The following is a 26119-nucleotide window of genomic DNA, read 5'->3' as shown; positions in this document are numbered from 1 at the left end:
ATAAAACAAAAGGGGTACATTAAGCTGGGCATAATGGCATTCAATTCCTGTGGCAGAGATATGTAGATTTCTATGCGTTCAAAACTAGCCTGATCTACATAGTGAGTTCCAGGATAGCCAAGAGTATAGAGAGACTCTGTCTCAAAAATAAAAGAAATAGATTCCATAAAGCATATACTTTAAAAAGTCTATGCAGAGGGCTCTCACCAAGTAAGAGCATTTTCTGCTTTTACAGAGTTCCTGGGTTAGGTTAACAGCACCCACATTAACATGGCAGGCAGCTCACAACCTCTTATAATTTCAGTTCCAGAGAATTCAACACTATTCTGATCTCTGTGGGTTCCCCAACCATATACATATATATATATATACTCAGGTGCATACATATAAAATTATGCAGACGTATTCAGATTAACTACTGTTCATGTCTGTATATAATGCTAGCAAAAAATATCTCATTAGTCACTTTATGAATGGAAGTTAAATTCATACTGATATTCTTAATTATCTGAACAATATCCATCTTCTTTCCATCAAACTAGGTTAGATACAAACAGTAAGTGAAACTTTACAAAACCCAAGTCTGATCCTTACCATTTGTACATAGAGAGCGCTCCAACTTAGTATGTGTTTGTTCCACGTATCGGACATGGAGATTCTCCTTCTTTCGTAGCCGGTTAATGCCAGAAAAGGAAAAGGATGTTACTGGTGAGTCTGGAATAATGTTTTCCTCACATGCAAGCTCAGCTACTTGATCCTGTTGACCATTTCTAGTGCAAAATGACAGATAAAAAGAAAATGAATTCTGTAAATATTTATGAAAATGTCTACGGAATAATGTGTAACTACAATAGAACACAAATACCAAAATATCAGAGATGTTATCCCTTGCATCTGATGCTCTAAACTCAGGGAATAGAGATGTATGCAAATAAGTAGTACAAAGTGGAGAATATTAGTAGAATTCTTGACCCCAACTGTTTGAAATATTTGGAATTTCAGAGCGGAATGGGAAATTTAACAGGTGTGTACAAGACTGACTGGAATAGGAAGAAAGGGGGAGACAGCAATCAGACAGTCATTGTAAAAGAACAGGTCAGATTCTGTGATTTGAACTGTAATCCTCACGTATGGAAAGGAACTGAATGTTGTAGAAGAATCAACATGACTCAGCAAATGACACACAGGATGATAATGCTGACAGGATAACTGTCAACTTCTCCATGAATTATCCAAAATGCTGTGTGTATGACTTTAACTATTATAGTTGTGTGAAATATTATTACTGTCATCTTGCAATTGTGAAATAAAGAGGTAGAAGTAAAGTAAGTTATTCCAATAGTAAAAGAGCTAGGATTGGAATTCAGCATAGACTCTGGAGGCTCATTATTAACCCAGTGACAAGTTATTCTTAGTATATAGGCCCTGAGTCTAAAGACCAACACATGAGGCTTCTGTCCCTGCTTCTGTTAAGCTATGCTTAGCATCTTCTCTCAACACTGCAGTTTACAACAGTCCTACTAAACCTGAAGTCATAGCCGCTGAATCTGATTGAAACCCTGCCACATCTTTCCACTTTATTAAGAATACAAGCCAAAGTCTTTTGACTAACCCACAAGAACCCATGTGCTCTCTCCTCCACTAACTGTACTCTACACTCTCTTCCCTGAGGTTCCCCAGCATGCCAAGTGTATTCCTGTCTTCAGCTCACTGCTCTAGCTATTCCATGGGCAGTGCCCTTGCCCACATCATTACTGTATTTTTATACGGTAGGAACTAACTTATGCAGCCCAAGATGGTTTCACACTTGCTATCCTCCTGCCTCAGCTTCTTGAGTGCTGGGATTACAGGTGTGCTTCACTGTGCTTGACTTGTGCTAAAATTTTAATATAAAATTGCAACCCCTTCCCATAACTTAGTCTCCTTCCTGTTCCATTAATTTTTATCTATTTTAAAGATGCTGTCTATCAAAGTATGTAACTTGTGATGTTATTGATTACCAATTATAATACAAGACATAAAAGGGCAAGGACCTTTGACTTATAATCACAAAAGCAAGTATGTAAGAGGCACTACACAAGATGTGCTGAGTGAATGAACGTGAGACATTTTCAGGTTTCACTAAAGAAATATTTGTGCTGATCTCAGTAACTGTGCTTGCCTAACTCAATTCAAGACCAAATGACACCAATCAAAAATTTGGGTCGAACTGTATTACTTAATGACCTATGCCAAACCATTGTTGATCTTATTAGCTAATCAATAAAACTATTCTGTCAGTCATTTAATTTTTGATAAGACCAAACTAATTATTTCATTTGAAAATTAAATTGTCATATGACTTCAAATACTATTTAAGAATTTTATAAATTATGATTACCAGAGGTTGGTAGAAGGCTGGCAAGACAATTCAGTAGGAAAACCTGGCAACCTGAGTTTGCACTCCTGAAAACATGTAAAGATGAAAGGACTGCACAAAACTGTCCTCTGCCTACACAGGTGTACCATGGCGCCCATATTCATATATACATATCGTGGACACACAGACTACATTTTTTTAAAAATAAAAATTAATCCAAGACAGAAAAATGTTTCCTAACAAATATTTATACTTTAATTTCCTGAACAATGTCAGTATTATTTGTTATCTATAATTCTATAATGTATGGTATGAGACAAGCAAATATCTAGTTAACTTTTTCTAAATGACAAGAATGACTATGTGTACACATACACACATGTCCATATATGTGTATGTGTGTGTGTATCATGTTTTGGTATGTTTATGCTGTGGAATGATTAAATTAAGCCAACTAATAAATTTACTTCATAAACCTATTTTATAAAGTAAAACATTTAAAACCTATATTTCTACCAAGCTTTAAGTATACAGTATGTTCTTGTTTTGGTCATCATTCTGGGCAATGTATTAAACATGTAATTTTTAATAAATTAATAGTACTCTTACTCTCTAAATACAGAAGTCATATAAGAAAGTCTTGCAGGTTAATAGAGTGTAACACTTCTGTGACAGCCTGAACTAGCCACAGCACTGTTTGCTTTCTCATTAGTCATAAAAATATAACCTGAAACATAAATGAGTCACAAGGAGAAAATTAATTCTTGGCAGGGTCTATTTACAAGGGGTTAGGAATTGTACAAGAGAAAAAAAAACCCCAAACAAAACACAAACCAGCTCCGTGTAGCAGTGCATGACTACGTAAATGAGTACAAATTGTATCTTCTTTGGTCATAGAAGACAGGCACCATGTAAAAGCACAGATTCTGTCTTACCCAAGTTAATTCTTTAAAACATTAGGTTCCACGCTGATTTTCTGAGAAAAATTAAGAGTTTCTGTCTCACTTCAGTTGATATGTACTTGCCACCTTCCTTTAGCTTCTCCTTCCAAAACATTAGAGGGTTTGCTATTGTTTTATTTGTAGCCTGTCTCTTAAAACTCTCATCAAAACTGTGCTAGCTGTTTTTTCTCAATTATTTGTGAGGACCCAGGGTTTCTCTTCATAAGAAGTTTATATTAAAAACCTTTTAAAATTTAGCCTTCCCACCTCTACTTTGTTAAAACATAATTTAAGCCCACTAAAGCCATGTTACAGCCACCAAACGTATTTTAAAGTTCTCATTTTCAAAGGGGAAGATTTCTTCAAGTACAAACAATGAGATACCTTAATCCTTCAGAGCCTATAAGTTTATCATATAAATAAATCAAAGTCTAATTTTTAAAAGTAGGGTTATTAGAACTATGTTCTTAAAGAATGCTTCACTGAGTATCTGGCTATCAGGAAATCTGAAAAGTGACCCCCTTGATACCCTCTCACTGTAAACAATAAACAAAAGAGAAACCCAAACTTAGCATGAACACAGACTCCAGTCACAGGTCATTATTAGTTGCCTCAGGGCTTTAACTGTAGGCTTACTTTGCTCAACATTTTACTAATAAGCTTGATACAAGGAACTGACAGAAGCCATTTAAACCTGTGAAAGCCATAAGGCTAAGGGAATAAAAACTAACCTGATATATATTAGTGGGAAAAGCAGCATATGGGAACCACCCTGACCTAAAATTATGAAGCAAACTTAGAAAAATGCAACAGAACAAGAATAAATGCTAGTGGGCCTCCAAGATGGCTTGCAGGAAAGATGCTGTCACAGCCTGAGTTTGATCCCTGGGATTCACACAGTAGAAAGAAAGTTATCCTATCATTACTACACACATGTTCTCTCTCCCTGTCTCTCTCTCTCTCTCTCTCTCTGACACACACATGTTTAAGAGAATGAGAGTCCATAACTCTTACGGTAGGGAGCATGGCAGCAGGTGGGTGGGCAGGTGTAAAGCAGAAGCCGAGAACTTACATTTTGAGACACAACCATGAGGTGAGAGAATGTGAGACCGACACACTCCAACAAGGTTACCAACTCCAAGAAGGCCAATCTTTCCCAAACAGTTCTACCAAATAGAGATCAAAGATCAAATATATAAGGCTGTGGGACTCCTTCTCATTCAAACCACCACACATACAAATGTAGTTTTAAAACCAGGAATAAGGGGCTTGAGAGATGGATCAGCGGTTAAGAGCACTGACTGCTTTTCCAGAGGCCCTGAGTTCAAATCCCAGCAACCACATGGTGGCTCACAACCATCCGTACGTAATGAGATCTGACTCCCTCTTCTGGAGTGTCTGAAGACAGCTACAGTGAACTTACATATAATAAATAAATAAATATTTTTTAAAAAAGGAATGTGTCCGAAGAGAGAAAATGTGTCCTTTGCCATGTATAGGGTGGCACTATGTTATAAATAAGCTGTGGTTAACTCAAAACTACAGAAAAGGGGTATTTTAAGTCTAGGGTGCGGGATAACTAGGTTCTCTGTCCAGTTACACTGAATAAGTTATTTAACCTTCCTGAGCTCCATTTTTTAAATTGGTTAAATAGGTATGCTGTTGTACTTTCCTGTTTTTTCTTTTTTATTAGATATCTTCTTCAAATTTTTATTAGATATTTTCTTCAAATTTCAAATTTCCTAGTTTTCCTTTCCCACATTCCCTATCCCCTCCCCTCTCCCCCTGCTCCCCAACCCACCCACTCCCATTTCCAGTCCTGGCATTCCCCTATACTGGGGCATAGAACCTTCACAGAACCTAGGCCTCTCCTCCCTTTGATGACCAACAAGGCCATCCTCTGCTACATATGCAGCTAGAGCCATGAGTCCCACCATGTGTTTTCTTTGATTGGTGGTTTAGTTCCAAAGAGCTCTGGGGGTACTGGTTAGTTCATATTGATGTTCCTCCTATGGGGCTTCAGACCCCTTCAGCTCCTTGGGTACTTTCTCTAGCTCCTTCATTGGGGACCTTGTGCTCCGTCCTATGGATGATTGTGAGCATCCACTTCTGTTTCTTTTTTATGGGAGATCTGTAAAAAAGAAATTACCTAGTTCCTCAAATGTAGTTACAAAAAAATGCTGCCTTACAAAGCAGCCATCTGAGCTACGGAGATGGCTTCGTGAGTTAATTGTTTGCTGTACAAATATGAAGATCTAAGCTTGGATCCCTAGAACCCACATAAAGCTGAACACAGTACACGTGTTTGTCAGGGCTCCTAATATAATATTAGATTTATCTCTAGGAACTCACAAGCAAGCTAACCTGGTAAAAGCATCAGTGACTAAGAGATCCTGCTTCAATTCAAACAAGATAGAAGAGAAGGACAAATACCCAAGGTTGTCTTCTGACATCGACAGTCAAATAACTACAGGTTTCTTCAAAGAGCTATTAAACTACAGGCTTCTGCAAAGAACTATTAAGCATATTGTCAAAGTCCTGCATTTATATTTCAAATAACAAATCTGCAAGTAGAGGGAAGAGAAAAGATAAAATTATATATTTGTCTGTCTTTACTTAATATTGGCCACACATACATAAGTAAAAAGAAACGAAGATGAAGAGTTGGTAATTTTGCTTTGTATTTAGCTCCTATCTGAGTCATTAATTAAGGTTCAAGCAAAAAAAACTCAAAATGGCACTTTGAAGAGTCTTCATGAAGAATAGCTAACAAATAAAAAGGTGAGCCAGGGCAGTTGTTTTGAGGTATATAAAGTGTAGTCAAGTAAAAGAAGAAGTAGTCAAGTTTCAGATGGTTCCAGAATGTAAAGCTGGAATCAACAGTATAATTCTAAACAAGCCTAGAAAACACTTTAAAATTTCATCTTGCTAAAATATATCCTCCAGGGAAACAGTGAACTTGCACATAAACTATTCAAACAGTGAGTAAAGAAGTCATACAACAGTTCACTTTCAGAGGCAATAGAATGAATCCTCTGAAATCCTTATGCAGACTCCTTTGATCAACTTCGCAATGTAAAGAACGTCAAAATCCAGCTTACTTCAGTATTTACTTTCTGTGAATGAGAGACAGCTCGTCTTTCCCACTGAATAGTTCCTATTGTTGTTTCACTTAATAATTATCTTGCCACACAGGAAATCTGTAACATTAAGTCCAGCTCAAGTGAGTTAAGAATTAAGTCACTGTTTTCTGAAATTTAGGGGAATTTCAGGTAGTCATGGCATGACCCTATGGTGTAGGCAGTCAGAGGAAATGCTGTTGCCTACAAAGATGGTACTTGTTATTTTAAAGCTTCTAACTAAAAGGAGAATGAGTTGAAGAAAGCAAGTTATGAGAAAGCTGGTTCAAGACATTATTACCTGACATTTTAGAAAACTGTGGAAAGCTACCACAGGTTATTTCCTACACTGTTCTGACCAAGCTTATCCTAAACAAACACTCATACTTTGAATTTGCCTATGTAGCAGGTCTTTATTGTAGTGTTTGCTATTTTTTTAAGCAATAGCAACGACCAACAGGTAAAGTCTGTGTGTTTGAGAACACTAAAAATAAATTCTATACTAATTAGAATTAACATTTAAAAATATTTATTTAGTATGTGTGTGTGTGTGTGTGTATGCATGTGTAACACATACACACAGGAGCCTGTGGAGGTCAGAAAAGAGCACTGGATCTCCTGGAACTGGAGTTACAGGCAATTGTGAGCAGCCTTAAAAGTGTTAGGAACTGGGCTGGTGAGATAGCTCAGTGGGTAAGAGCACCCGACTGCTCTTCAGAAGGTCCAAAGTTCAAATCCCAGCAACCACATGGTGGCTCACAATCACCTGTAATGAGATCTGATGCTCTCTTCTGGAGGGTGTCTGAAGACAGCTACAGTGTACTTACATATAATAAATAAATAATAAGTAAATAAATCTTTAAAAAAAAGTGCTAGGAACTGAACTTAGGTACTCTTCAAGAATTGTAAGTGATCTTAACCACTGAGTCTCTTCTACAGGCTGAGAATTAATTTTTCTATTAGCTAATGGCAATTTAATTTCAATATACTTAACACACTCGTGACTTTCAGGCAATCACCCACTTAACTTTGTATTATCTCTATACACTTAGTATCTTATCTATTGGAATTTAAAGAAGACTGATATGTCCAAGGCTTAATGTATCATAAGCTACATGTACTAAATCAATGCTGTAATAAATATATGTCAACAATAACCTATCTGAAATTCTTGTAAGCAAGTAATATTCAGATTTGTTTTTTAACGAAAATATACAGTACACAGATTATAGTACATACAGTAGAGGCTAGAGGCACCATTCACAATACTTTGACACGCTGACTGCCAACCATGTGACTACTCACATGGAGTAAGAGAAATAAATAAATAGCATTCTGGTGGTTGAAATAAATATAGATTGTCAATTAACATATGAAATAAATGAAAACAACTTTGGGACTTTGGAACCATATATAGATGACAGCTATGTGTTCTAACTTCTTTTCATCACAGAGAATGAGTCAACAAGAATGTTTGAATTTTCACACATTCATTATAGACTCAATCTTCCCTCTATAGATTCTTAGTAGACTGAACACATGGGACAAATGGCAAAACTCTATTGGATATCCATTAGCTAAGTATACTGTTAAAAATAGTTTCACCTCTAAGACATAACCACTAAGACACCAAAATTGTATGACATCCTCATAGTCTTGAGTTTTTGCAGATGCTTATTTAAATACAACAGCATATTTAAGAATTCTGTAATACTATGAGTACTACTCTGAATCCAAAAGTTTAAAAAAATTACAGGAGGCAGTCATTTGGTGTGCCTGTTGTCCTAGCTAACTGGTAGGACAAATGCTTGATCTCACAATTTCAAAGCCACTTGGATAACAAATGTAGTAAAACCCAAGTCTCCACTTCAAAACTTGAAATGCTAACCAACAAAAATCTCTAAATAAAAACAACATAACTTTACACAAGTGGTATCTTACTTAGGCTTTCTATTGCTGTGATAAAACACCATGATCAAGGCCAGGCATGGTGGCACATCCCAGAACTTGGGAGGCAGAGGCAGGTGGATCTCTGTGAGTTTGAAGCCAGCCTGGTCTACATTACTAATTCCAGGACAGCCAAGGCTACAGACAAAGAAACCCTGTCTCAAAAAAGCAAAACCAAAACAAACCAAACAAAAAACCCATCATGATGAAAAGCAACTTGGGGAGGAGGAAAGGGTTTCTTTCAGTTTACATAGCCCAGTAACACAATGAAGGGAACTCAAAGCAGGAACCAGAAGCATGAAATTGGATGTGAGACCATGTAAGTAAGTGCTGCTTCGTGGCTTGCTCTTCATCACTTGCTCAGTCTGCTTCTGTTTGCTATCCAGGACCATTATCTATAAGTGTAGCATCATCTATAATAGTCTGAGCTTTCCCACATCAATCATTAATCAAGAAAATGTCCCTCAGGCTTGTATGAGGGTACTACTTTCTCAACTAAAGTTTCTGCTTCCCAAATGACTCTAACCTGTGTCAAGGTAATGTGTGACTAGTCAGCACAAGTGGGTCTACTAAGTAAGCCCTATTTCTACTCTGAAACTTGTCAGACCACATTAGAGAAAACAAACAAACAAACAACCTTTTTTTTTAACATATCTTGGGACAAGACAGTGTTGCATAGTGGAAAGAACAGACATTTTTCCGTCAGAAGATACAGGTTTGATTAATGGTCACGCTGTTTACTAGTCATGAATACACACAGAAGTCATTTGCCTTTTTGAGCTTTGGTTCTCTCATCTGTAAAGTATAGATAATAAACTACTTGGCAGAATTAGGAATACTCTGTGGATTAGGAATAATACAAAACAGAAGACCAGGAAAGAGAATGCAGAGAAAATAAAACAGTTATTTTTATTTCTATAGAGAGGGAAAGAAGAAAAAAGAAGAGGGAAGGAAGCTGTTTTATATGCCAAAGAATTCTGCAAGAGGAAGTGCTTATTATGAAGCTTCTAGAACACTGGAAAAAGAAGCAAAAAATCTTAAACATCTGAAATAAATATGAAGTATTTAAATGATTTTCCTGTTTATGTCATTATAAAACTTAACATGTTTTAAGATGCTGACAGTAGACCCCTAAAACATAAACAAAACTGCAGTGACTTTCTTATGTGAATGTAGTGCACTGCATAGTTTTAAAAGATGAAACTTGTGACTTTCAGTTTGTACAACTAAGTATGACAAAAGCAAGAGAAGTAGGAGAGTCTGATGCAATGAGAAAGAATACTTACTCCATTTTCTGCTGCAGTTGTTCAGAAAGCTTTTTGTTTTCTTCTTGAAGAGTATTCTTTTCATTCACTTAATAACATGGAGGAGAAAGCATATTAATATTATGTCAGGCTCTTAGGATGTTAACAATTATGAAGAAATTAGGATTTTATTTCTTTTTTTGGTTGTTGTGGATTTCTTGGAGACAATGTGTCACTCTGTACCCCAGGCTGATTTGGATCTCAGTGTATAGGCCAGAATAGCTCCAATGATCACAGAAATCCTCCTGTCTCAACCAACCTCTTGAAAGATACTGTTGGGATGTGAGCCATGACACCTGGCTTTGCAAACCTAAATCAGCATATGGGAACCACCCCAGCCTAGAATTATGAAGCAAACCTAAAAAAATGCAATAGAACAAGAATAAATGCTAGTGGGCCACTGAGATAGATTTGTCTCTGTCCCCCTCCCTCTACATCCCTGGTACTAAGGTTGCAGACATGTGTTATAAAGTGGATTTTGGGCTAATGATTTCAGATTCTCATGTTTGTACAGCAAACATTTTAACACTGAGCTATCTGTCTAGCCCAGGCTGAATTTTATACATTTGTCCCACCACTTCCCTCTGTATATTGCTAGTGTATAAAAAAAAAGTCATCCTACAGAATGACTTCACAGGGGTTAGGATAAATCTTGCTTCAGGTAAGAAACAAGATTTTCTTTTCTTTTTTTTTTTTAATTGAAAATAGATTTTTTTTTCACATAATATACCCTGACTACAGTTTCTCCTCCCCCTACTTCTCCCAGATCCTCTACACTTCCCCTCCCATCCTGATCAACTCCTTTTCTGTCTCTCATTAGAAAACAGACTTCTATGGGATAAGTAGACTACTTTATTATTATCCCACAGAAACTAACATATTGGAATAGGACAAAACAGAAGGAAAAGAGCCCAATAGAAGGCACAAGAAACGGAGACCCACTTATTCCCACACTCAGGAATCCCATAAACACCTAAACTGGAAGCTGTAGTATAAATGCAAAGGATCTGTAGGGTAAAAAGAGAGATGGGGGAACAAAAACCATAAAATAAAAGAGGAGGCATGGGGGAGAGAAGAGCTGTGGCGTAACACTGTGAGACAAGGAGCCTCCACAGGTGCCGCTGAGTTCATTTCCTGTTGGCAGCCTATACTTAAAGTTTGTTTTCCCAGTGAGACTCCTTAGGAGGAGACTAACTTCTCATTTGCAAGTGCTTATCAATTGCAATTGCTTCTGGGATAGGGGCGACGGCTGTGCTTACTTCTCCTTTCAGCTCTATAGACTCTTGTCTCCTGCATACCCAGGCAGGCCTTGGTCTCAGTGAGTTCTTACAAGCATGGATCCTGTTGATTTAGAGGGCCTTGTTTTCCTGGTGTCCTCCATCCCCTCAGGCTCTATACTCTTTCTGCTCCCTCTTCCACAGGGTCCTCTGAGCCCTGATTTGATGGAGACAACCCATTTGGGGCTAAGTTTTCTAAGGCTTCTCACTCTGCATATCTGGTTGTAGACCTCTGTCTGTATTCATTCCCATCTGCTGCAGGAGGACCCTTCTCTGCTGACGGCTGAGCAAGGCGCTGATTTATGAGAACGGCAGAATGCCATTAGGAGTCATTGCTCTAGACTTTCTGTTTATCTTTGTTTGTTTTTTTAAAGAAAAGTTGTATCTGATTTTATACCCTTAATCTCTAGGTGTCTAGTGTCAGTTTTTTGGTCACCCAAGCAGTTTTGGGTATGGGTTTCATCTTGTGAGTGGGCCTTAAGTCAGATCAGTTATTGGTTGGATACTTCCACAAGCTTGTGCTACCACTAGTAAATCTTGTAGGCAAGGCACCATTGCAGACCAAAAGGTTTGTGGCTGGGTTGGTTTTTATATTTCTCCTTTGTTAGTGTACAGAATAGCCTTCTGTATCAAAGATGCTAGCATGGGGTAGGCATGAGCTCAACTTTTCCACTTTCAGTGAGTTGTGTAGATACTGTCTTCAGGAATAGGGCCTTTCTGTTTGCAGAGAACAATCTACAGTCTTGGCAAAAGCTTGGGTTGATGGGGATTTCCATTGGCCAACAAATTAGTCAGATATAACCTAAGTCTGGTACTGGAAGCTTCATTTGGTGACAAGAGATGTCCTGTTGGGGCTGTTTCCCTGTATTATTTGACCATTTCATTTAGCTTACCTTCATATATGTTTATATTTTAGGAAGCTTCTACTGTATTAGGTTTCTATACTACCCCTCAAATGGCCCTTAATTTTAGTTGTCTCTTCCTGTAATCCCTTCCCCTCTCCACTTGATCCTCCTGTTCAGCTCCTACCCCAATCCATCTATAACCAGATCTATCTGTCCCTTACTCTGTACCTAACTTCTGTGGCTCAATGGATTGTAGCTTGGCTATCATTGACCTAAGAGCTAATATCCACATATATGTGAATAATACTATATTTGTTTTTCTGGGCCTGGAATACCTCATTCAGGATGATTTTGTTGTTTTCCCATTTATTTCCTTGTCAATATCATGATTTTATGTTTTTAATGGCTGAGTGATACTTCACTGTGTAAATTTACCACATGTACCACACTTTTCCAATTTATTTTTTAGGCTTATGTCCATATTTTTCTTTTTTTGTTTTTAAGTTCCAGATTCTCTTCAGAAGGTAGTTTACTCACTGAAAGAAATTAGTTCAGGTTTATAAGTTGTTATTCACTTAACAAACTTCTAGAATATGATTAACCTTTATTGGTAGAGGTTATTTTGCTGTGACATCTTCTGAGATCTAGTTCTCCTAGTTCAGTAATGCTTAGGCCATAGTAACATACAAAGTCACTGACAGGAACCCAGGGCTGCCTCCAATGGAGATTATATCCTGCAGTTATTTTTCTGCTTTATAAAAATTAAATAAGGACAGGAAGATGTAGTAAAGACATATTCCAACATTTACACTTATAGTGGGATATATTTAAATTATTCATTAACAGGTATGATGAAGAGAAAAACTGATTTTACAAATGAGCTTACAAGTATGTTTTTAATATTCAGTGTTATTATTTGTAGTGCTGGTCATTGAACCCAGAGCCTTGGGAACACCAGTAAATACTATTTTTTGTAATTACGCTTATTTCAAGGTAAGTGTCTAATATAACATATGAAAATTGGACTGAATAAGCCAGATGAAATTCGTTCTTGTTCTCAGTATGAATAATCAGACTTCACTCCTTAATATTCTTTTTCCACTAGCATTATATAAAATTATCAGTTAATCAGGTACACAGAATTGGCACAATATGAAATGCAGTAATCAGTACTAAGAGCAAGTTAATTTTGCACAATAGCACTGATCTTGCAAACAAGAGACACAAGATATGCTCAGAAATATGCTTATTGTCTTAAGCTTGGTGAAATTTTAAAGGATAAAGTAAACGATATATATATAGATCTATATATGTAGATCTATATATATGTGTGTATATATATATATGTGTATACAGAGATATACATATATATACACATATGTACACACACATATATATATATATACATGCATACATACACTTTTGTGTCCAATTTCCTACTAAGATTAGATCTATAAAAGACACCTACAGTTTAGAAAATGTAAGCAAGTTTTATCAACAGGACATTATGCTTTAAGCACATGGTGAATATGAAAGGGAACTCACTCAGCTCTGTAATAAGCTTAAGGTTCTGCTGTCGGATATTTTCAAACTCCTGCTGCTTTTTGTGCATATGCTCTTCAGTTACTGCACAGCGATCACACAATCCTGCTCTTAACCTGTGAAACAGAAACAAACATGTTTCATCTACTAAAGCGTATTTCCTTATCCAGAATGAATATCCTGTTTTTCACATATTTGGGACTCTCTGGTGAGTCAGATTTTAGTTTCTTGGTTTTCACAGTATTTGCAGATTCTCAATTCAAAACTCTAAAATTTTTTTTTCCTAAAGTCTAAAAATTGAAACGCTTAAATCTAAAATTTTTGGAATGCTCACATGACATTGAAAAGTTCTGAAATTTCAGAGACTTCTGAGTTCTGGAAAAGATTTCAGGTTATTCATTCTTTCATTTATTTATCTACTCATTCATTCAAATTTGTTTTCAAGGGTACTCTCTGTAGACCAGGCTGACCTCAAATTCACCAAGACCTGCCTGCTTCTGCCTTCCAAGTGCTGGGATTAGGCACACACCGGCACCACCACCCAGGAAGCTTCATTTTAAATTATGCATGCAGATGTGTATCTGTATATGTGAGTATTATTATTAATTATGCATGCAGATGTGTATCTGTATATGTGAGTACAGATGCTCCAGGTTGAGATGTCAACTCTCCCTGGAGTTGCATGAAGTTTGAGTTGTCTTGGCATGGACGCTGGGGATCAAATCCAGGTCCACTGCAAGATAAGCATGCACTCTTAGGCTGGAAAGACAGCTCAGCAGTCAAGAATACTGGCTGTTCTTCTAGAAGTCCTGACATCAATTCCCAGCAACCACACAGTAGCTCACGATCGTGTAAAGCGATCTGATGCCCCCTTCTAACATGTAGGTGTACATGTAGAGAGAACACTCCACATTTAAAAAAAAAATACAAAACTAAAATTTAAAGAACAAAACTAAAATTTAAAGAGTAGTATGTGCTCTTAATGGCTGAGCATCACTCCAGCTACAAGTTTTAGACTATGGATGACTAAACTATGTAACAGTATTGAAAGAGTTTTATATTTTTAAATATCTAAAAAAAAAAAAAACTGACTTGGCAATTACGATGACAACAAACTATTTAATATTAACCCTTTAGTACAATCTTATCTAAATTGAAACCAGGCTATAGCATCACTTCTTAAATACTGCAGTTCTGCGTGAAATTATAATTTTAAATATTATCCAAAGTCTTTTTTCTTCTTTTCTTGAAACCTTTTTTTATGTATGTATATATGCATGAATGTATTTTTTTATTTTCAGACAGGGTTTCATCATGTAGCCCTGGCTAGTCTGGAACACTCTATGTAGACCATGTTGATCTTGAATTCATCAAAGTCCTGCCTCAGTCTTCTAAGTGCTACAATCAAAGGCTGTGACACCACAGCCTAAAAAGTTATTCTTATTTCTGTTTTGAGACAACGTATGCCCTGTTGTGTTGTCTAGGTGAACCTAAAAGTTACTATGTAGCCTAAATTGATCATGATTTTTAAATCTCCTTCCCTTAGCCTCCAAAACTGAGGGAACCAATTTCTCTTTTATTTTGTGTGTGTGTGTATGTGTGTGTGTGTGTGTGTGTGTGTGTGTGTGAGTATGCCACACACTCTGGTCGAGTCAGCTTGACAGGCCGAGAGGCTTGGAAGCTACTCACGAGGCAAAGAGTTTCATGGAAACTCACCTCCTGAAGTCTGGCGTCCTCTCTAACCCATACATTAATATTCCATTCCCGTGTTAGTCTAGTGTTTGGATCCACGTGCTCTTTTAGTATTATCCTATTATAAGTGCCTTTTAAGACTGAATTCTGACATAGCTAAGCCTTCACCAGTGTTCCAACAGTCCTAGAAAGCCCTTGAGCAGACCATGGGCTTGGAATTCAGTAAGAATGTTGCTATTCAGTGACATTTAGAATTATACTATCACTTTGAATAAAAGCTAAGTCACTGCCCTACACAGGAATTTACCATCTTCTAGGAAGAAGGAAGTTTGAGACCTAAAGAGGAACCAGAATAGAAACTTAGAAATATAGATAGCTGAGTTACACCCATACAAACGTATTTACAATGGCCTAAGGGGAAGGTGAACTATACACTAGACTAAAATAGGAACTATGGCAAGGGCATGAAGCCCTTGACCCTGGCTTCTAAGATTAGGTGAATCATAGGTGGAGCCCTTGTTGATCCCAGTTGTTAACAATGAATTCTATCCCAGGTGGTTCCTGTTAGACCTTCTGTGTTTGCATTCCTCTGTTTTATGTAAGAATCCAGTAACCTCTTTGTACCTTGCTGGTGTGTCACCCAACTTCCTTATTTTCTTCTGTATAAAAAGTTTGATGCTCGATTTGACAAATTACATTCAGATTCTACACAACCTCTCCTGTGTGCATCTGTCTGTCATCTCATCCAACGCTTTGCCCACCTGCGACTAGAGACCCGTTCCACGCAGACAAAGGGGCCCAGAGGGTCTGCGGCATGAGTAGGTGGGTATATATTTATATGTGGTATGTGTGCATGTGCATGTGGGTGCATATGCGCATGCAGGTAGGTGATATGGAAGCCTAAGATTGACAATGGAGCCCTCCTTAATTGCTCTCCATCTTACATATTTGAGATAGAGTTTCTCATTGAACCTGGAGCTCACTTTTGGCTAATCTGGCTAGCTAGCTTGCTCTGGGATTATGGGAAGGCCACTATATATATGAATTCTGGGGACCCAAATTCCAGCCCAAATGCTTTACTCACTGGAACATCTTATGAACCCCAAGAGACTTTTCTTAAGAAAGCTAACCTTGATTTTTATCTATTATAGTAAAAAGCAAGTCCTACCTAGTACTAAGTGGTCATGATATTTTAGGCAGCTCTACATCTGTTTTGCTCAGAATAACACAAGACACAGCTAATGAATGTTTGACAATGTTTTTGTTCTATAAATATGACAGATCAGTGAATACAAAGGAAGAAAAAGTTATCTTATATTTCTTTCAACATTCAAAGAAACCAGTATTACTAGAAAACAATGATATTATTATTATTATGTAAAAAGATCATAAAGTATCTTTTAGTAAACTTTAAGTACTGAAGAGAAAAGTGCATATATAAGTATGTGCATGGGATAGAAAATATATTGTAAAATATTATTTATTACCTGGTAGGCAATGATATGAGAATTCTTTTAGTTTTATACACACACCACAAAATCGAAGTTTCTCCAACCTTACCACTTACATAATCAGAAATGTAGTTAAAATGAAATATCCGACATATCAATACTTAAATATATTTTAAGATAACTTCACCTCAATACTTTATAGAATTAGCATTCAAATGTCTATGGAAGTCATAGCACAGTAATATATGCCATAATTTTAAGGTAAGTGAATAAAGAGAAAGTAAAAACTACATATTTTAGCAAACAAAAACCTAGATATTTTATATAAAAGTTATGGTCCTATCAACAATATTGATTGAATGAAGAGGATTCATTAATAGAATTATAACTTACAGATCAAAGAAACAAAGAGTTGGTCTCTTGCCATAGATAAAATATATTCTGTAGATAGTCCTTAAGGTAATTATGGGCTTTGAAATCATGATATACATAGAATATCGTCCAGGATGAAACACCCACATCTATTTGTCCCTCCCAGAATCCCTCAAAGACAGTAAGTACATATGTACATATTTAAACACAAGAACAGTGAGCAAACAGGTATGTATTTAACCACAAGGACAGTGAGCACACATGCATGTATTTAACCACAGGACAGTGAGCACACATATACATATTTAACCGCAAAGACAGTGAGCACACATATACATATTTAACCACAAGGACAGAGAGAACACATATACATATTTAACCACAAGGACAGTGAGCACACAGGTATGTATTTAACCACAGGACAGTGAGCACACATATACATATTTAACCACAAGGACAGAGAGAACAGAAAGGATGAGCACAGTGAAAACAAGGTAGCTGGCAGACAAAAACGGACTAACTGACGAATGCTAAAATCCCTAAACGATGGTGGAAAAAGTCTAGAATTGCATTATTAATAATGTACTCAAAGCTCCATGTGGCAACTTACTTGCTATATTAAGAAGAAATAAAATTGAGTTCTTTGGGCAAATGAGAGGGTATTGGGTGTGGGCACTCTGTCAACCCTGATGACCTGAGTTGGGACCTCATGGTGAAGGGAGGAACCTATTCTCAGGCTGTCCTGACTGCCAGACAGGCATCCATCCATCCACATGTACAAACAGATACATATGTAATATAATACTCTTTTAAGTTAAGCTCCCCAGTCATTCCATAGCCACATGAATATAATGCTACAATAGAGGTGGTACAGGTAACATATCCCCATCACCACCTAAATGACAGCACTCTCCTAGATCCAACCTACTTACACTGGCAAAGTTCCTCAAAAGTTTGAAAAATGTGCCAACACTGGATTGATTTAAACATGTTTCAAGGAATTACCACACTAGGCTTCGTGGTGCACGCCTTTAGTCCCAGCACTCAGGAGGCAGAGACAGGTGGATTTCTATTTGAGACCAGCATGGTCTATATAATGAGTTAATGGACAGCCAGAGCTATATTGAGAGACCCTGCCCAAACAAGCAAACAAACAAACAAGCAAACATAAATTACCTAGCCAACACATTCTTTACTATATTCTGAGTTGTCAAGTGATTCATTCATTGCATCCCTAGAAATAAATGGGGACTGGTTTGGGTATAGTGAAGGGAAAGATTGCAATAATGAAACAAATACATATGCAGCTAAATTCTCAAAACCTAGTCTAGGCATCTATTATCTACTTGGCCCTCAAAGAACACCACTAGCAAGCCTCATTTTAGATTCTAGGAGGACCAGTGAGATAGCTCACTGGGTAAATGTTCTTGCAGTCAAACATTGATCCTATAAGCTGGATTCCTAAGATCCATATGATGGAAGGAGAAAGCCAACTGCCACGAGCCATCCTCTGACTTTCACACTTGGCATGGTTAGGTTTGTATCCATACACACATATAAATACACAAGCACACCTGACAAATGACTCAACGGTGAATAAATAGAAACACATTCTAAGAAGTTAGGAAGTCTTAAGAATCTAGGCAGCATAGACTTCCAGACGTGACTGGCTACAGTAATGACCATGCTACAGTAAAGCCCTATGCACAGCACTGTCCATGTACTCAGAGCCTCCAACCACCGTAGCTCTAACAGAACCATAAGCAAGGTTAACAGACAACTGAAAGGTGCTTACAAAGTAGCTTGTCTTGTCGAGGCGGCTGAGCTGGGTAAGACACTTACAGGCAAGCCAGACAACCTGAGCTCAATCCCTAGGATCTACACGGGAGCAGAGAAGTAACTGAGGCAAGGTTACCGACCTCTACACATGTGCTGTGGCGGGTGCATACCCACGGCCCTTCCAGGACAAAGGAATGCTATGGCACTTTAAAAAACCTTAGGAAGAAACCAAAACAGTGCACTAAAAAAATGGAATGTGGGGAGGTGGAAATTAGGAAGAAATTTCAACTACAAGACCAAAATAAAGACAAGAACCCCCCCCCCCCCTCCCAGGGATTAAAATACAAAACCTACCCAAACAAACAAAAAATCTGAAACAAACAAAAACCGAAATGAAGACGGATCAAGTCACAGTGGCTAATGACTTTCTTGCACTTGTTAGACAGAAATGAGTTCTAAGACAACCTGATCTATATTACAGTTCCAGGCCAGCCTGGCTACACAATAAGACCTTGCCTTAAAGTAACAAACGTTTATAAGAGATCTTGGAAATTAAAAATATCAGCAGAAAAAAAAACCCCAACCAAACAACAAAAACCAACAACTTGAGAGAAATCTTCCACCAAAGTAGTATAAAAATGCAAAGAAAACCAAACTAGGGGATGAACCTAAGACATTGTACAGCATATGTTCTGAAAAAGCAAGGGGCCCAAAAGAAACACTCTACTTATCAACAAAACTGAATACTGAGTGGAAACTGGTAACAACCGGAACAACATTTCTGTTTTAAAGGGGAAGTTAACTGAAGCAGAGAGTAGAAGAAAACCAGTGACTCCAGGAAAAGTTAAAATAGGATAAAATCTTGTCTTCCTGTAATGCATCAGTGTGTCATTCTCACGGCTTTTAAAAGGAAGGAGTAAAAACAAAGATGTGAAAATATGGAGTGTGGTTCTAAAGTAAAACAGAAGAACTAAAACAACTCTTTAAAAGGAATATAGTGTCATTGTCTAGTTACAAAAGAAAGCAATAACCTCTAGCTTGTCTATTATAGCTAGTTTTTCTCAGCAACTTCCACTCTTAAGAAAAGGGGTCAACTCTTGATTGTTTATTGATTTTAGTTTATATTTATATTTAAGTTGATATATTGAAACATATTTACCACACTAACAAGCTCAATTGTTTTACCCCTGCCAAACGATTTAAATTTATTCATTTTATTCAATAAGGTTTCGATGAACACTACTATAGTGTATTCAGTAACCAATATGTATTTTTTTTTGCATAACTCATAGTTTACTAGAGAATGGCAGGCAATAAAATAGTATACAGAAAAGTAACCTGAATCACATTTTGACAGTGTAAATACAGAAAAGCATAAAGGCAACCTAGTTTCAGAAGTTAGAAAACAGCTGTAAAATCATAAATCTTCTAGTTATTTGTGTCAGTAGTAGGGAAGATAGAGAGCCTGATAGTCTGAAACAGGATCACTAAACTAAAGCTCTCCATTTCAGCTAAGTTGGTTGGCCACTGAGTTCTCAGAATCCACCTCCAAGCCCACCCCCAGGGCTGGGGTTACAGCAATGAGCACTATACATTACTTTCTAGTGAGTAGTGGGGATTCAAACTCAGATCTTCATGTTTACAAGAGCAAATGTGCTTATCTGAGAGCACAGCAGGTAAAAAGTCCTTGCTCTGCAGACCTGATGACCCGAATTAGGTCCCCAGAATTTATGGTAGGACAGAACTGACTCTTGAAGGTTGTCTTTTCATCTCTACTAGTGACCCCTCCACATATACACACAAATCATGTATATACATATACACAATAATAAAATACCTTTTAATGCATTCTATTTGCTTTTCTGTTACAGCTGTTAAGATTTAGTGAAATATTATGGATTCTTAAATTTCTATATGTGCAAAACATGAATGAACTATAGTTTGTTTATAGTTCATGAAATTATGGACTTTTTTTGGAGACAGTATCTCATATGTAGTCAACTCACAGAGAGCAGCCTGCCTGCCTTTGCTTCCTTAGTGCTTGCATTAAAGTTATGAACCATCAAGCATGGACTTAAAATTAGAATATTTTATTAGCACTGTTAGGAATGAGTTTCATTATGACACTTTATATACTGTAACATGATACTATTCATACTCTTGATTTCCTCTCCTTTGGTCCTTTTCTCCTTTCTACAAAGTGTCCCCTCTCCACTGCAAATAGGATTCCACAAGAGAAAACATGTATTTCACTTTACATGATGTCCTACCATTCCATGTATTCTCTCGCAAAGATATAATTTCATTCTTTTGGCTGAGTAAAACTCCACTGTGTATATAGTGTATTTTCCTTAACAATGAATTTATTAAAGGGTACATATGTTAGTTAATTCCATAACCTGACTTTTTAAAATTGTCCTTTCCTTGTTTCTTGTGGGAGGTGTGCATGTGTGGGGTGCAGGTGCACACGAGTCCTCTTTCTGATGTCAGGGATCAGTCTCAATACCTCTTTCATCTTTATTGAGGTAGGGTCTCTCAACCAAACCCAGATCACAACAATATGGCTCATGTCCCTAGCTAGCTTGCCCTGAGGCTCCTGACCCACTCTAGCATATAAAGGGAAGCTTTAGTCCCCAAGCTATTTCCCAAGGCCCAACCTGGCTACTGTAAATAGTCTCACAATAAATGCAGAGATGTAGGTATATCAACTGAATATTCTACATACACACCCAGGAAAGATATGACTGGATTATATGGCTGTCCTAGTCTCCATTTTCAAGGAACTTCCATACTGGCTTTCATTTAGACTCTATTATTTCCCATTTCATCGAAAAGTGTTAAAAGGTTCTTTCCCTTCGAAATCCTTGCCAGGATTTATTGGGCTTTTTTTTTTTTTTTTTTTTTTTTTTATGATAACCATTCTGCCTGGGGTTTAAATAAAATCTCAATATAGTTTTGGTTTGCTGCTCCTTGATGGATAAAAATGTTGAATACTTTTTTCCTTCCATTTCTGTATCGGCTATTTTACTTCTTTTGAAACTATCCATTCAATCTACTTGCCTGTTAATTGATTATCTGCTCTCTTGGTATTTGAGTGCTTCATATATTATGGATATTAATCCAATGTCAGATGAATAGCTGGCAAATATTTTCTCTCCCGTAGGCTGTCTTATATGGAAAAAAAGATCTTTTTATCAAGTGTCTATGTCTTATGGCATTAATTTGAAAACTAACTGCTAGAAGTCTGAGTATAAAAGCTAATCCTCAATGCATATAAACTCTCACATTTAAATGAACCATGACACTGGGCACAGATGATAACACAGAAGCCCTAATTTAAGCATTCAAATGGCTGAGGTTGAAGGAATAAGTCTGAAGAAAGTCTGAAATATACTGTCAAGTCCTATGTCAAAGAAAAGAAGGCAGATAGGCAAAACTTAAGTGGAAAACAGGAAAAAAGCAGAGTTCACATGAAATTAATGACCAGAATGGTCAGAAGTTGGACAGGTTACAAGAAAGTAACCTAGTTTTGGAGAAACAACAAAATTAACAACTAGTCATCTTAATTGAGTAAGGAAAAGAATTTAGAAAACATTTCCATGGGAAATGTATACTGACACTTTTCAGAAAGAATGCAAGATAGAAAACTCACATAAGAAAGAAGTACAAGCTGGTGTAGTGATGCACGCTTCTAATACCAGCACTTGGGAGGCAGAGGTGTGCAGATTGATGTGAGTCCAAGGCCAGCATGGTCTGCATAATTAGCTCCAAGACAGTCAGAGCTACATAGTGAGACCCTGTTTCAAAACACCCAGAAATACACACACACACACACACACACACACACACACACACACACACACACACACACACACACGAATGAATGTACAAGATAACAAAAGCTAACTAAACTGGAAGACCAAATAAACTACAAAGTGAAACGCTTTTCTAGATACTGGAAAGGGGGGATCTTCAAGGGAAGAAATTGAAAGTCAACTGTATGAAGTCAGCTAAGCAAAGCAAAGAAAACTGTATCTTGACTAGTTAATGACTAACTACACAGGAAAGATATGGCAAATCCATATAATCAAGGCTTTTTTTTTAAATTTATTTTTTGCAACAACTTACATTGTAGTCCAAGCAGGCCTGAAACTCATTATGTAGCACAAATTGGCCTCCCACACATGGTAATTCTCCTGTTGGTTTCATTATCTCATTTAATTTTTAAACTGCCCCTTCAAGGAAATTATTCTCAATAGCATGGCCTGTAGGTCTAGCTTCTTCCACTTAAACAGTTTTTCCTCAAAATTTTTTTTGCCAAATTCTTTATTAAATTTTAATTAGTGCCAAAGGACTTAATTTGAGAGTGGATCTTTTCTCTTCCCATACTTATATGGTGTTCTCCAAGATCCACTGACCTCAAAATACACATACAGTATTCTACCTGGCATTTACATGTGGGTGCTACTGGTATCCACTTACCCGTGCCTTGTCATTCCCTTGCTAACACTCCAATGGCTTCTGTTACAATGAGAATATAGCTGGGCAGTGGTGGCACACGCCTTTAATCCCAGCACTTGGGAGGCAGAGGCAGGTGGATTTCTGAGTTCGAGGCCAGCCTGATCTACAAAGTGAGTTCCAGGACAGCCAAGGCTATACAGAGAAACTCTGTCTCAACACCCCCCCCCCCAAAAAAATGAGAATCTAAACTTATTGCCCATGTCTACATATAATGTACTGAAGATTAAGTTAGAAACACAGCAGATTCAAATACTTGAAATTTATTTTGACCTTAAACCTAAGTTTTGTTTTGGGACAAGGTCTCAATATGCAGCTCTGACTGGCCTGGAACTCATTGTATAGTCTATGCTGACATGAAGTTCAGAGATCTACCTACCTTTGCCTCCCAAGTGCTGGGATTTAGGGCATGTGCCATCATGCCGGGCCTACCTTAAATTTTGTATTCTATCTCCTTTAGTCTTTTACTGCCTCAGATACTATCTCCGCCTCTTCCCCGACCTCCCCCACCCCCGACAGGGTTTCTCTGTATAGCCCTGGCTGTCCTGGAACTCACTTTGTAGACCAGGCTGGCCTCGAACTCAGAAATCAGCCTGCCTCTGCCTCACGAGTGCTGAGATTAAAGACGTGGGCAACCACACCCGGCGTCGCACATCTCTTTTATTTAGGTTTTATCTCAATAGCACTGCCTCAGAAAGGCCACCCTTTAACCATCTCTAAGTATCCTTTCTACAGTCACTCAAATATATCATTTAACTACATTTTCTCCATAGCTGTTCATATATGAAATTCTCTTATTGTTAGTTGTATGAGTACTTCCAGAATTTGACAATTAAATATATGGTCCACGATATACCAAGGAGAATAGTACTCCAAGTCCCTAGAGCAACACCTAGGATACAACAACGGACAGAAATATTTGTTATAAAATCTTAATTAAAGATAAAATGGAAAGTTGGAATTAAGATACATGTGATCCCAAAGCACGTAGATCTTTTCCACCAAAACTGTGTGTTCAAGTAAATTGATATTCTCAAAGCCACCATATAGATGGCATTCCATTTCAGTTTACATATATGCAGAATAATACTAGGCTATTTTGGAATGATAAAATCATATAAGCCGGGCAGTGGTGGCGCACGCCTTTGATCCCAGCACTCGGGAGGCAGAGACAGGCGGATTTCTGAGTTCGAGGCCAGCCTGGTCTACAGAGTGAGTTCCAGGACAGCCAGGGCTACACAGAGAAACCCTGTCTCGAAAACCAAAAAAAAAAAAAAAATCATATAGCAGCTAAAGGCTCTTATTGCCAAGTATGATAGCATTCCTGAGAGCCCAGTTGTTCTCTGACCTCCACATGCATATCAAGGCATACACACACACACACACACTAAATAAAATAAGAAATTATCTCACCCCTTCCAGTCTGACCTTGGGTGAGAACTCCTCAGTCAGTCCCACAACACCCTGAGGAAGCTCCACTCCCAGGCACCCTAACACTCCCAGAATCATAGGATTAGAGGTGAGGAGGATACATCTGCCTCAACTCCTGGGAGTAATTGGGACCAGTGGGACCCAGGCACCCAGGAACTCCACCCGACCGGTGGCACGGGTTCCTTCTGGTTTGGGCCAGTGCCCTGAACAGACCTTGGGCACTAATCCCGCAGCCAGTCCCACAACACCCAGCAGCAGCTCCACTTCCAGGTGCTCTAACATGCCCAGGATCCCAAGAGCTTGGTCACACTAGGATCTAAAGGTCCCAAAGGCAGCTTGATTCCCAGGAGCTTGGACACACCCAGGATCTCAGGATCCCTGGATCCCAGAGAAACCTGAACTCTGAGTTCTGACACAACTAGGACCACTGGAAGAACAGGCTCCAGTCAGATATATCGAAGGCAGGTACACTAGAGATAACCAGATGGCAGGAGGCAAGCTTAAGAACATAAGCAACAGAAACCAAGGTTACTTGGCATCATCAGAACCCAATTCTCCCAACATAGCAAGTCCTGGATACACCATCACACTAGGAAAGTAAGATTCGGATCTAAAGTCACTTCTCATGATGATGATAGAGGACTTTAAGAAGGAGATAAATAACTCCCTTAAAGAAATAAAGGAGAACACAGGTAAACAGGTAGAAGCCCTTAAAGTGGAAACACAAAAATCCTTTAAAGAATTATAGGAAAACACAATCAAACAGGCAAAGGAAATGAACAAAACCATCCAAGATCTAAAAATGGAAATAGAAACAATAAAGAAATCACAATGGGAGACAACCCTAGGGTTAGAAAACCTAGGAAAGAGATCAGGAGTCATAGATGCAAGCATCACCAACAGAATACAAGAGATAGAAGAGAAGAGAGAATCTCAGGTGCAGAAGATACCATAGAAAACATTGACATAACAGTCAAAGAAAATGCAAAAAGCAAAGAGCTCCTAACCCAAAACATGCAGGAAATTCAGGACACAATGAGAAGATGAAACCTAAAGATAATAGGTATTGAAGAGAGTGAAGATTCCCAACTTAAAGGGCCAGTAAATATCTTCAACAAAATTACAGAAGAAAACTCCCCTAACCTAAAGAAAAAGATGCCCATGAACATACCAGAAAAGAAATTCCTTCTGTCACATAATAATCAAAATACTAAATGCACTACATAAGGAAAGAATATTAAAAGCAGTAAGAGAAAAAGGTCAAGTAACATATAAAGGCAGACCTATCAGAATTTCACCAGACTTTTTCACCAGAGACTATGAAAGCTAAGAAGATCCTGGGCAGATGTCATACAGACCCTAAGAAAACGCAAATGCCAGCCCAACCTACTCTACCCAACAAAACTTCAAATTACCATAGATGGAGAAACTACTAGTCTATGACAAAACCAAATATTTTTCCACAAATCCAGCCCTACAAAGGATAATAGATGAAAAACACCAACACAAGGAGGGAAACTACATCCTAGAAAAAAGCAAGAA

General features: G+C 37.8%; 1 protein-coding gene across 6 annotated transcripts in view; it reads right to left on the bottom strand.

The window, feature by feature from the left end:
* Rbbp8 (retinoblastoma binding protein 8, endonuclease) overlaps nt 1-26119 on the bottom strand; it is a 109932-nt gene that overhangs the window by 36746 nt on the left and 47067 nt on the right. For all 6 annotated transcript variants that reach the window (NR_045527.1, NR_045526.1, NM_001252495.1 and 3 more), the window contains 3 exons: nt 13338-13450; nt 9653-9719; nt 595-770 (listed from right to left, as the gene is read on the bottom strand). Coding sequence is in view for 3 of the 6 variants with exons in the window: in NM_001252495.1 (NP_001239424.1) it covers nt 595-770; nt 9653-9719; nt 13338-13450 (356 nt within the window). In the remaining 3 variants the exon portion in view is untranslated. The remainder of the gene's footprint in view (nt 1-594; nt 771-9652; nt 9720-13337; nt 13451-26119) is intronic.

This window comes from Mus musculus, chromosome 18 (assembly GCF_000001635.26).
Source record: "Mus musculus strain C57BL/6J chromosome 18, GRCm38.p6 C57BL/6J".
Lineage (NCBI taxonomy): Eukaryota > Metazoa > Chordata > Mammalia > Rodentia > Muridae > Mus > Mus musculus.
The sequence above is the reverse complement of the archived record's forward strand: the minus strand, read 5'-3'. Positions and strand labels throughout refer to the sequence as shown.